The 13,657-nt window shown below is 34.8% G+C and overlaps 1 protein-coding gene across 6 annotated transcripts in view; it reads right to left on the bottom strand.

The window, feature by feature from the left end:
• The window catches only part of CDH8 (cadherin 8), a 124,505-nt gene that overhangs the window by 78,272 nt on the left and 32,576 nt on the right, over window positions 1–13,657 (bottom strand). For all 6 annotated transcript variants that reach the window (XM_062007200.1, XM_062007202.1, XM_062007199.1 and 3 more), the window contains exon 2: window positions 11,215–11,509. In XM_062007200.1, the coding sequence (XP_061863184.1) occupies window positions 11,215–11,509 (295 nt within the window). The remainder of the gene's footprint in view (window positions 1–11,214; window positions 11,510–13,657) is intronic.

Genomic DNA, 13,657 nt, shown 5'->3' with positions numbered 1-13,657 from the left:
CTAGATTTTGAGTTTGGTGGATAGCAGCCCTGCAGTCAGTAGTGGTCAAAGCAAAGCATTGTTTGTATTCAGCAGGTCAGATAAGCATTCTTTCCAAAATGAAGCCTTTTCTTCACTGTCCTTCTTTGCTATAATCTCACAGGTAGCATGACAGTTGTTGTCATGGTAACATTTTTTTATTGAATAAAACTGCAATAATCTCATAAAAACCTGTATAACTTCTTGACATGTAAATTATTACTGCCTCAAAGCTGAAGAAACTTATTCTTATTTGGTTTTCATTGTTGCTGATTTTTTAAATACAAACCCATAGTTTTAAGCCTTATCACCCTATATTATTTTGTATGAGACTATTTCTATAAACAAAATCTATGAATTAGAGGTTTCACTAACCAAATAAATAAAATGTATGTAGAACAGAAATCTATGCAATGCACTCCAGAACTTGTCAACATATGCAAAATACACACATAAAATATTATCATTGGTATCTATGCAGATATGCATACATATATATTTAGCTATGTTGAATGAATGTTTTAGGGTTCTTTCACAGATCATACACTATTTCACTCCTACCTTCTACATCAGTACTCTAATCTATATTTATTATTTTTATTATTAGTAGCTACTTTATTACCAAAGCTCTAAAAGCCCAATATGTTGATCAGGTCTCACAAAGCAAGAAAGTCCTCTCTCCAAAGACTCTAAGAGCTGATTAAGAGGAAACACACAACTGCAGAGAGACAAAGAGATGACAAGAGGATGCAAATAACCCTGGGAAGCAGTGCTGTGAGCACACAATGGTGCTACTGCTTGACCTACCTGCTATCAGGTTAGCGCATCTACTCCACAGTGCCTACAATGCACAGGAACCATGGAGGAGTTTTGAGGACTGCTTTGAGCATATATGACAGAGGTCATGTGTGGATTTTTCAGATCTTCCAATACTTAAAGGCTAGCATGTGAAAAATGGACAAGTATTTTAAGTGTCCAGTGGACCTCTTTCAGTGATGAAAAATAGAGGAGGAAGATGACATCCAAAACAGTCGTAAGGGGTAGAGATATGGGCTGGAATGGTCCACTACAGAAAAATGAGGAACTTATGCTTGATGTGCTAGAGAAACAGGAAGGCTGGAATGTATTTTACTGTATCTAGAACAGAATCCTGTATACAGGCATTCCTAGAGGGAGAAATGACAAAGAAAATTTGTGTACTTCACAGATGTAACACTGATATGTGGATGATGAGAACCATATAAGTATATAGATAGATACAAGACGTCACTTAATCTTCTGCAAGGAGAAAAACAACAACAAAAGCTTTCTTACACTGAGAAATTGTACAAGGAGGAATAGCTCCCCAAGGGAAATAACAGAATCCTCCTCACTGAAGAGTTCACTCTATTGCATAGGATGCTAGATAATGTATTCTAAGGGAAAACCCTAGAAAGACAGGAAGATTAACTAATAGGGTAATTTGTCTTTCCCAGCTGTAATTTATTTGACTCTAAGTAGTGAAATACTGTGATGCTGTCATGATCTTGTTTATGATGATTAAGGTAAGGAAGAAGTAAAAGAGGGTTATTCATACCACTCAGTTGTAGGCTCAACTGGATAAATTAGACACCTAGTTGCACTAGATTTCTGCTCTACCTACAGAAGGAAGATACAATTGTCCTCTCATGGGATCCTTTTTCTTGTAAACCAGAGAGGAATCTAAATTAAATTAGCCAGCTGATGTGAATGCCTAAATTTCAATCATATGACTACTCTCTTATGTATATGTACTCAAAATAGGCCATACCAGTCTATAGCACTACCCCTCCAGGAACTTCAGGCATGTAAACTGGCACATCAACATGTAGGACAAGTACAAATTTCACTAGACCTTTCTTTTATACTACTTTCCATATATACACATACATACATATAAACAGCTATATGCACTTATACAGACAACTATATACACTTCCTGAATTAAACTACAACTGATACATTTCATATTCAGTTTTTAGACCTTATCACAAAGATTAGAGTAATGAAACATTACTTGTTTGTTTTGCTACTTTGTTTTAGATAAGTAGTCATATGTAACATCATTTAAAGACATAGAAAAAGAGATTTGAGAGCTCAATACTCTACAGACCTAAAGGAAATAGCAGATGTTGACCCAAAGAATTGGCATTCTAAACCAAAATAAAAAATGTGGCTTAAGGAAAGGATCTGAAAGAATGAAACAGAAGCATCTTGGTCCACAATAAGAAATAATCATTACAATACATTAGGAAGTACCATGCAGGAAAATGCAAGAAACTGGTTTCTGTTTCCACCAGGAAAATAACATTTTCATAGACCTCTGACATACTAAGTCAGGCACAGCTACAAAAGTAGAAGCGGAATAGGAGTTGTTTCTTCCAAATGTTACATATTTCTTATTGCAATTTTTAGAGTAGATATTTAGAAAGTTAACAAAATCTTTAAAAAATGTTAATATTATGCAGCATGCGTACGACTCAAAATCTCTGAACAACTGAATATTCTACATTTAACACAACAATGTTTTTAGATTGCTCATGTGTCATTTTAAGGACTTTTTATCATGTGTGGGAAATGGCAAAAATATATTGTATGCAAATGTGTAACTGTAGAAGTATGAAAGGTGCTTGCTATGCATAGGAGAAAAATGCCTTCTGTAAAGCCCACAGACAATGGAGCAAGCTGGCAGCTTTCAGCACTTTACAGTTGTATAATGAGGACTGTAGGAAGCATGGCTGTGAAATCTAATAAGCTGCATACTTTACATTTTTTTTGCACATAAACTAATTGTTTTAGAACTCTGATGCTGCCTTTTTAACATGATCTTTTGGAGACAAAAATGTCCTACATCAGAAATCCAAAATCTGTTTTACATCCAGATCTAGCGATACAGAGAATACTTTGGCAATTATCCTTGCAGATGTTACCTACTGCTTGGATTTAACTTGTGTGAATCTAATAAGAAAGGACACTGCCTTTTCAGTTTTAAGGTTGGCAGCTCCTTCTTGCTACAACTTATAAGATGGTGCCATTAGAGAGCCTGCAGGTATTCCTTTATAAATTCCCCTGGGTGGCTGTTTGTTAGGATTAGAATACAGTCTGTAACATCACAAGCAACAGTAGAAGGGTAAAACATATTTTATGCTTGGCTTAAACAATTACATTTTCCTTTCTTTTCCTTTATTCTCTCATTAGATGACATCTTCACTATAGAACATTAATTGATATCTGTGAGAGATGTGGGAAATAGCAATTCTTTTGTTCAGGATTTTTTGAAAGACAGCTTGTCTCTAATCAATTGACTATTTCATCAGCATTCCTTCTGTGAGGTCCCCAGGCAGAGTCAGTAAAATTGGATGATCACTGTACACTGTATTTCCAAGCTGGGGAAACAAAACGTATCTTAAGGCTGGTTGATTTTGATGGAAGTTTCAGGTTATGCTCAGATGTAGAGTACAAAAATGTAAATAAATAACAAAGTAGTCCTGGCCATTTACTGCAGAAATTCTTTCATTTCATGCAATCATAGAATCATTATGGTTGGAAAAGACCTTTAAGACCATCAAATCTGACCACTAACCTCACACTGCCAAGCCCATCACTAAACTAAACCATATCCCTCACTACTTCATCTATGTGTCTTTATAACTTTCCCTTGTGAATACAGAAAACGGCTGGTATAATCTTGCAACTTTGATGCTCTGCTTGCTTTGTTTGGTAGAGTGAAGTCTATAATGCCAGCAAATGTAATCCAGGTTGCAAAAACAGACTCTGAAATATAGCCCCCTCGGGCCACTGCGGAGCAAGCATATGGCAGCAGAGACCATTTGGGCCCCAGGGAATGGGTACAGTTGAATCAGCTGCCCAGCAGTACTCTATCACCTGATTCATGAGAAAGCCATATTGACATCAGCTCCACAGGCAATTGCTTATCTGTATTCATGAAGAAACATTAAGTGCTGCAGATTCAGCAACTAAACAAAGACAGAGGTACCAAGTCAGGACAGGGTGGGAAATGACCAGTGTCAGGAAAAAAATGGATTCTGAATTGGATCTGAATCTCATTTTCCTAAATGTCAAATGCGTCCATCAAAGCGACATCTAACACAGACCATCTGAATTGAGAGTTTGAGAAGTATTGCTCATTGGCACTCTACAGCTAAGTCTTTTGTGTTAGCAGAGTGATCTAAGTCATATTAATAACACTTTCTGTGAAAACGTTACCCCACTGAATTTAATATTCTGACTTAGAACTTTATACCTAGAACTTGTCTACATTTCCCATAGTTGAAATAACAGAGATGATGTTCCGGTCCAGCTCTGTGGCTTTTCAGAGTCTCAGTCTGTCTGAAATCTGTACTGGTCTACTTCCTCTCATCTGTCTGTTTTCCACTTAGGCATCATCCACTTGCCAGCAAATGGGATCACGTCACAAGCACAGCTGTCTGGAAAAATGAAACAGCATGCTTTCAAGGCCAACAAAACAAAAACCTTACCACCATTTTAAACACTCTTTTCTTCAAAAGTTGAAATTTGGCAAAAATTGTGAAAAATCCTTGCTAAGAGTAGATTTAAACTTGTAACCAAAAAGGAATGTATCAGAAATCTGAGTCAAAGACCCATTTTCAAATAATCAAAGAACAGGAATACAACAATGTGTTTGATATGCACAAATGAAAGCAACCATGAAGAATTTCAGAGGCAGAATATCTGCAACAAGATTTTTGTGACTATGAGACAAGAATCATGTGGAAAAACAACAGTACAACAGATTCTTGTAGATAACAGGGCTAGAGAAGCATGCACCTAAGACTGCCAAAATTTTCTCTGCTCTGCCCTCAAATGATTAACATACAGCTATGTCTGACTTATCTGTCCTCATCCAGTGAAACGGGAACATCACAGGAAAATGTATTCCTCTATGTGGAAGTCCATAAGGAACTATGACTTCAATTCTGATCCAAATGTTCTTTTCCTGAGTTGTAATTTGCATGATGTTCCTTCATGGAAAGGGAATATATGTGTATAAAACCAGAAAATTTGTGACAAACTGACAATGGTTGGAGAGGTAAAAAAACCACCACACCTTAACAGCTCCATACTTTGCAGAGGTAATTTGGGGTTTATTTCTAAGAACCACACAGTGTCTTCAGAACATGAACATTCAAGTATTTGCTGTTATTGGTACGAAGTATTTTGAGAAATCCCACTGATTTTAGCAATTTTGCATAAAGTTAATTAGCTAGCTTAGCACACTCAGGTCAGTGAAACTAAAGAGTCAGATCATAAACTCCTAAAGAGCAATATCATAACTTCACCCATGGTCCTCAAGCTCTAAATGGTGATTTAAAAACAACACAAAAATATAATGACATTTTAAATCCTACCTCATGAGAATCGGAAAGTACAAAAATAACAGCATATATGCAGAAATATGTTTTTTCAAGGGTCAATAACAAGTTGAGTTAAGGAGAAGACTGTCTTCCTTTTGAATAAGTCTGAAACAATTACTTAAGGTTACTTACGACTCTGCTTTTGGAACTGTGTCTCAGTCACAGAGAATATACAGAAGATTTTAAACACATGAACACTCACTAAATAAATCTCTCACATAAACTGCTGTTTAGTACCACAGCTAGAGAATTAGATTATCCACAAGATGAACAAGTAGAGGAACAAGACAACGTGAAGATATACATTTTATAACAGCTGCTACAGTGTTGCCATATTTTATAACATCTGCTGAGTTTTTCCCTTAGCTTTTGCACTCCCTTTGCATTTACCCTTTGGGCTAATTTGTAGTTGACCCCAGTCATATAGTCCTTTTACTCTACAATTTTGTGACAAACTATCATTGATTTAACAGCCATGCTCAGTGCCTTAAAAATCAATGAATACATAGGAAAAAAAACCCCAGTACGACAGTGTGGTTGATCTTGATAACATTTCAGGTCAGGTTTTTAGCACAACTTTCTAATGTATCAAGTTATTTTATAACTATTCATATCAGACATTGCAAGTTGATTTCATATTCAACAGAATTTGTCCTTTTGTAGGCAATTTGGAACTGGAAGAGAACTAATGTCTTTTGGAGAACTGGAAGGAAAAGTTACACTGTGTACAGTGTGCATCTACTATACACATGGCTAAACAACTCTGTTCTGCATTTGGGAAAAAAAAAAAGAAATTGAATGATTTTTTCTATTTAGTGGTGAAATCAAAGAAAAACTTTGATCCAAAAGAAAACACTGCTAAGTAAATGTGCTTGTGCCAAAATTGGAAATAGATATTCTGATTCAACTGAAAGCCTAAACTCTTTCCAATACAGACCTTTTGCTACCAGTAAATAGTTTTCATGGAAGAATTTAAAGACAAAAATATTATTGTAAGTTTTTTCACAGTATTAATATTTTCAAGTGTTAAAGGTAAAAGGATTTCTAGAGCAACAGCAGACTGAATTCCACTGTATGTATTTTAAGATGGGTGTTTTTATGACTGTCAGGGGAATTCTTATTATTTGGAGATTATTAAAGTTTATCTGTTTCCCTTAATTCAGGCAAACTATGATAGAATTCTCTTCCCTTATGGCTTTTGTTCGTTTTCCATCTGTGTCCCTTTTTATTTCACCAACACGTTTGTCACTCTACTTCTGTCGTCTTCTGTCTTTCAACATGACACTAGCTGTCTAAACACTCTGGCTTCACTAAGAACAAAATCAAGAAATTTCATTCCTCATGCCTCTCCTGGAAAAAATATTCTGAAACTATACTGCTGGGAAATAATACCCACTTTTGTTCCCATTATCACCTCTGCAGCGTGCTTTCAGGGAATTCATGAATCTGAGAAGGCAACGCAGAAACAAAACATAATCAAGGGGTTGAGATTTTGGGGTTTATTTCTGTTTGTTTGTTTTTTAATATTCTTTTCTAAAAACGTGCCACAGGACCAGTTCCAATTACTCTTGTGGATATTCTAAAATTGCTCATTCATTTACATAATGAATGTATCTATCAGCTATCTTCAGTGCAGGCATATATACAGAGCTCTTAGTCAAACAGGAAAAAAAAACTAGTCACAGGGTTCTTCCTCCCAGAAGCTTAACTCAATCTCTTTTTAAAGGGTTTTGACTGGGTTTCATTCCTAGTGTGTCCCTTCACATCTTAAAAGTGATTAAACAAGATTTACAGACAAATTAAATTATTGTGAAATGCAATACAGCTACAATGAAGTTATTCCACAGATTTCACTTTTTCATCTTTAATTCCTTAATAAAATTAATAGCAGAACTAAAAGATTAAAGTGCTCTGTTTCAGCAATGGACATATTCTCCATATACACTATTAGCTATCAAGAGCAAATTCATCATTCTGGAGTTGGGGAACTGGTCTTAAAATGGTAGATTATATGGGAATCATATAAAAAAAAAAGAAACACAAGGATGAAATAAGGGAAAATGCAATTTAGCTCTGAAAACTTCTTCTGGAATACAGTGCTCTCTTTCCTCAAAGAGAGACATAAATTATTTCAAAATAACTCATTGACGATACGCACCACTCCATACATGTGTGGGTGTGTGTGCTGTGAAAACAGCTGAAAAGTGAGCATCATTCCTACCACAGATAACACAGTGTAATACTAATCCTCTTAGCACCAAGCAGTGGGAGGAAATCCATGCAAATCCTTTTCTTTTGTTTTAGCAGGGAAGCGGGATTTTCCAGATATCACTGATACATAACATAAAAACCAATCAGGCTGGATTGCAGCCATATATGTGTGATAATCTCATATATTGGCCTACTCACACATTCATACATACCACATACAGAAAGCTGGCAGGTACGTTGAAGTTTTCACATCCACATAGTGTTTCATTCACATGCGAGACAGTCATGCAGAAATACCACTGACCTTCCTATAATACATCTCTTCTAGAAAGGAACATAAGAGCAGTATCCAATGCACCCACTAGAAAAACTGCATTGTGTTAGAATCTCAATATTACATTACCGAATTTGAAAGGTTAATGCCTTCATCTGTATTTTATGCATTGCTCTCCACGGAGGTCCAAAAATAAAATGGCTTACACTACATCCTCATTACATAAGTACTATATATTTAGCATATGAGTTCCTCTTCGTTTTCAGAGCAATCAGACTTGGTATAAGCATTTTGAGGAAAGCAGAGGTTTAGTAGAACTTTGTTTTATCCTGAATAAGAACACTGTCTAGTAATGACTGTGTTGTAGAAATGTCAAGGCTGAAATTAGCAGTGGGCGGAGATCTCTTTAAGGAGAATTAAGTAAGTGGATAATGGAAGTGAAATACTCTTAGTGTGGAAAAAAAAAAAAAGATTAAATCCTTGAACTCTGAAAGAAGACAGTTTTCTTACAAATATTATAGAGGAGTTCACATAATATTAAGATAATCAACAAAACTTAAAGAAAGTTAAAACAATTCATGGAGCGTCATTGAGTATAGCTCTCGATGTTGGTACTTGTGGGTTAAAAGGAAGGCAGAAGGAAACAGTAACAGCAACATCAGTGAAAGGGTAACGTTCTGATCTTCAAAATATCAGCCTGGAAATTTGGTTCCATCCGAGATTAAAATACAGACTTGACTGTGTATGCTGCATAGATTTTTACAGCCGTCCATGACCCATGTAATGTAATGACAAACATACTCTGAGTTTTAAATTGGCAGCTGAGAATTAGGTTCTGTTCTTCAACAAAAGAGCAGGAGTGTATGTTTGTGCTTCTTTATAGAAATTGCTTGAAAACATCCACTCCTAGGAATGTCATATAAAAAGTCATACGAGGTTCAGGAATCATAAGGGATAAATGTGCAAAACTTGGATAGTTTCAGTAATAAAAGTAACAAATGGTAGATAAACTACAAAAAATTTCTACATATATGTGCGTTAGAACAAACTCATTTTGCACCAAACCCTTCCATGCAACATGAGAATATTGGAGAATATGAAAATATGTGGAATTACATGATTTCAGAGGCAGTATAGTGAAGAACAGTTTCTCCTTCCCCGACTATGCTAAGGGAAAGAGGTGAAATAACATTCTCCAAAACCCAGCCCCTTTCACTGTTCCGTAAACTGACAGCCATGTCCAAGCACTGGTAATTTCTTCTACCATTTTCTACTATAAAGTTTTCCCAGATAAAGTTTTATCTTTTAATTCATCTTTCATGCCTTCCTTTACATTTCTCCCTCTTTCCACCCTAACACTCTTCTCAGTTGTTTCACTTTCCCTCACTTTTGTTAATGTTTTATCTTTTATTCTCTTGCTCTCATTGCACTTGTACCATCTTTTAAACCTCAAGTTAACGAATTCACAATATCTTAACTCATCTAATCTTCTGACTGGTCTCTTGTCAAAGTCTTGTTTTTTTCTTTTCTTTCCTCATCTTTGCAGTGTATACTCCTTGGATAGGGCCCATGTCTTTTCTAAGGATTATAAATAATAAATATTATACATTATTTTTTATAAATTACTATAATAATTATAAATTATTTTTATAGTGTCCTTTGTGATCAGAAAGCATCTTTTCTTGTCTGCATATGCCTTAATTTCCTTTTTTTTCCTAGAAGAGAAAACAAGTCCCATTAATGTATGGATTAATTGCCTCCGGCTTCCCTTCCTCCTCCTCCTTGTCCTCCTGCCTCCTTTTGGGTTTTTTTCTGGTTTAAAAAAAAATATTTCATTAAGTCATTTTCTAGCCTAGAGCTTGGCAACAAATATCTTCTGAAAACAGGTCCATATTACGTTTGTGCTGCTGTATAATTAGAAGTAACTCAACAAATTAAACCTCTTGGTAAAAGAACTGATGTGCATGCTTGAAAATTCACATATCAGTTTCAGCAAAAGCAATTCAATGCAACCAAGATAGGAAAAACTGTTGGAGAATTGTTGATAAAAAAATGAAGCCTCAGGTATCACTGCCTAGTCAGCATACCATGCTTATATTTGAAAATGATGTGATACAACACATTGTACAAAATGTGAGCGAAAGAAAGGTTCTGGCATTCTTCCTCTTTTTAACTAAATAAGACAGAACCATGTTTTTGAAACTTTTTGATAGGGTGCTGCTTTATTTTACAAAGGGCCTTGGCACTCCTTCAATTATCTTGCTTTGACAGATGTAGACAAATTGCTGAAAAGTACATTATCCTCAACCTAATACTAGAAAACATTACAATTTATTCTCCATTTATTGGCCAGATTTTGATGTCTTTGGTTATACTGAATTCTTATATTACCCTGAAATTGACTCTTTCAGTTTGATGAGTTTACTTTCTTTTTGCTTTAGAGACAGCTAAAGATCATCTGCACTCAATATGTATATATCATTAGGGACTGAGCATCTGAGTATGTAAACATGTGCATTTGTAGTACATACTTACACATTTGCAAATACAGAACACGGGACAAACTATGCAAAAAAAAAGAGGATATTATATTAATTCATGGGGAAATAAATTCACATTAATTCAACAAAATGAATACAAGTAAAAGGTATTAAGGAGATTATTTCCTACTCCTTTCTTTTTCTCCCCTTTCACACAGTTAATTTCCCTTTTCACCATCTTTTCCTACAGTTTTCTCTGCTTTCCCATTCCATTTTTATGTGCAAATCCTATGCCTAATTGGTTAAGTCCACTCGAGAGTCTAACCATCATTTCCCAGACACAGCATCTTTCATTTCAATGTTTTTGGCTGATTAGAGTTGCACTTAGAGGAAAACAAATAAGTATGTATCAACATACTGCAAGTGCTACATCTGTGTATGAAAATACACAAACAGATAATTAAACATCAACAAAATATCAATAGGATTAAAGTGTCATGTTGGAACAAATCTTGATAAATCCTTCTCAATAACAATACTCTAACTACAGTGTCATAAGGGGAATATAAATTTAGCCCATTAAAGTGCTGTTGGACAAAGAAAGACACATTAATACATCTGTTAGTCATTTTCTTACTACTAAGGGACTCTACTATTGTGCTGCAAATGAAAGCTTTGGCCAAGAAGAGATTTGAAAATATGCAAATTAATGCTAACAACATAATAAATATCTCATTATTCATCAACCACTCAATGACATACTGCCATAGTTTAAACTCTGAGCACTCAAGTTCGTTGATGTTTAGACATAACATACCTACAACAGACATTTCTGGAACTGTGGCATGATATGGACCATCAACAAACTCTGGGGCATTGTCATTGATGTCTTGAACCTTAATAATGAATTCTGACGGAGGCTCCAGAGGCTGGTTTGTGTCCCTGTCGACTGCTTGAGCAGTTAGAGTGTATTCAGCTTTTTCCTCACGGTCAAGCCTTTTCATTGCATGAATGTCTCCAGTCTTGTCATTGATCACAAAGATTGTTCCAGCTCCATCTCCTGACAGAATATACTTGATTTTGCTGCTGCCAGGATCCAGGTCTGTGTGTAACTACAAGGAAAGAGAAAAAAAAAAAAAGAAGTATTTTAGAGACAAAAATTACACTCAGATTCTTTTTTTGTATTGGCCTAACCATACATTTTGTCAAGCTATTCTTTTGTACTTCAGTCTTAGCACCACTGATCCATATCTCAGCCTGAACACACAAGGAGAGTAGGGATTTGTATGCATACTAATCAAAAGTGAATGTAATCATAGGCATAATTAGAATTTCTATTTAAAAAGCAGCTGTTATATATATTTTAAATCCCTGTTCTAAAATGTAAATGTCTTCAGAACTATTATCAGCCAAAATAAACAAGCACAAAATGTCCTCAACCTATTAGATGAAAGGGTGAATGAAAGATTAGCAATAATATATATTTTAATCTAGTTTCTTATTTTTGGTTATTACCTTCAGCTAATTTTCACATGACTAAAAATGGCTGAACATCAGCACCTATTATATTACATCGGCACATTAGATAGCATTCAAAGAAATTCAGAACCATAATACAGCTGTTAGCAGAACTTAAAAAGTTTGACAGTCTTCACTCTAAAACTATTTCCCCCAGAAAGAAAGCTCATTTTCCAGAAATATAAATATATACATCTTCCCATTCTCCTCAACATCCCATTAGGAAAAAAAAAAATATTTAGATTCTACTTAGTTTTAAAAAAAACCAAAACATAAAAACCAAGATAGGATTATAAGAATTGGAAACAGTATGGGAAAAGTAGGTTTTCTTCTTTATATTGAATTATTTTGTTAATTATAAGCCTGAACTGAAGAAAGCTGGAGACAAACAAAGGGCTTCCATTGATTTTTTTCATAGGCTTAGAGCCAAGTACTAAATATCAGATTATCTCCAATAATTTTTAATTTGCAAGTTCAAGTGTGCCAATTGGTGGACCATATGTATTAGTGTCAACACACTAAAACATACAGGATAATAACTTAAATATACAGTAATAGTGTTTTAAATTCTATTTACTGTGAAATCTAACACACTCAATTTGAACAATAAGAATAAATAATTAAAAATGGAACTTAAATTTATTGCTATATATCCATATTTCACAAAGGATAGTCTGAAGGGAATACATACAACATGGTTAGGGCAGCTGCAACACAACTTACAACTACTACTACATTTGTTTTTGATTGCTTATTTTTGTGAAGACATCTGAACAGAAATTGTTGCTGGTTATGCATTTTACTCTTCGACTGATAGAACCAGTTGGTAGGGCTGAGCAGCATTGTCATTTGATATAGGAACCTGTACTAGGATATTAAAATAGATGTGGAAAAAAAACCACCTTGTGAGACTGGCTACCGCCAAGCCACAAGCAGAATTTTATATCATACCGCAAGTAGGCTCTGCAGGTTCTTCAGTAGGTAATTGATCACATACAGTTATATCTGCAAATTAACAGTTCAGGAATAAGAACTTAGAAAACTCATTAACAGAACCTTACAAAGGAATATCGACTCTTCTAAGAAGGCACCAGTTGGATAAATTAGATATCCCACACAGAAATTTGAGAATGCTCAAAGATTCTCCAATTTGCTGTTTACTCATAAGTAGGAGAGGCTGTCAGTATCATCTCTGGTGTAAGTTTTACCAATGAAATCCAACAGATGTTGTAGCTCATAAATCGGTTCTAGTATAAATTAATATATAGCTATAAAAACTTGCAGTGCTAGTAAGATAGCAACAGTTAAAATGAAAAAAAAAAGTCTATGATTACTATTAATTGTTTCTTCTAATAAGTTAAAGTCCTTTGTATCAAAAGAAAGAAATAGGATTACTATTTGAAACACTGTAAAATGAAGGCCTAAACATTAAACAAAAAGTGGAAGAGTTAGAAAGACATAGAAGTTTTACAGTCTTAAAGTTCAAACTGAGTCTGCTAAGCAGAAGAGTCATTTTCTACCCAAAGTTTAATAGTGGCAAAAATGGAAACATTTCCTGGGTTAGTATTTTAATAAAAAATAAGACATAAATACAACATTTACAACAAGATATTATCTTTTCTAGGTTTTGAAGTTCTTACACTCTAATCTAAAAATATAATAAATGACATACAGAAGAGCCATTTCATTTTTGCATTTAAGATGAAAACATCATCATCTACTTACAAAGTTAAATCACAGAA

Source organism: Colius striatus, chromosome 14 (assembly GCF_028858725.1).
Source record: "Colius striatus isolate bColStr4 chromosome 14, bColStr4.1.hap1, whole genome shotgun sequence".
NCBI classification, from domain to species: Eukaryota; Metazoa; Chordata; class Aves; order Coliiformes; family Coliidae; genus Colius; species Colius striatus.
The sequence above is the reverse complement of the archived record's forward strand: the minus strand, read 5'-3'. Positions and strand labels throughout refer to the sequence as shown.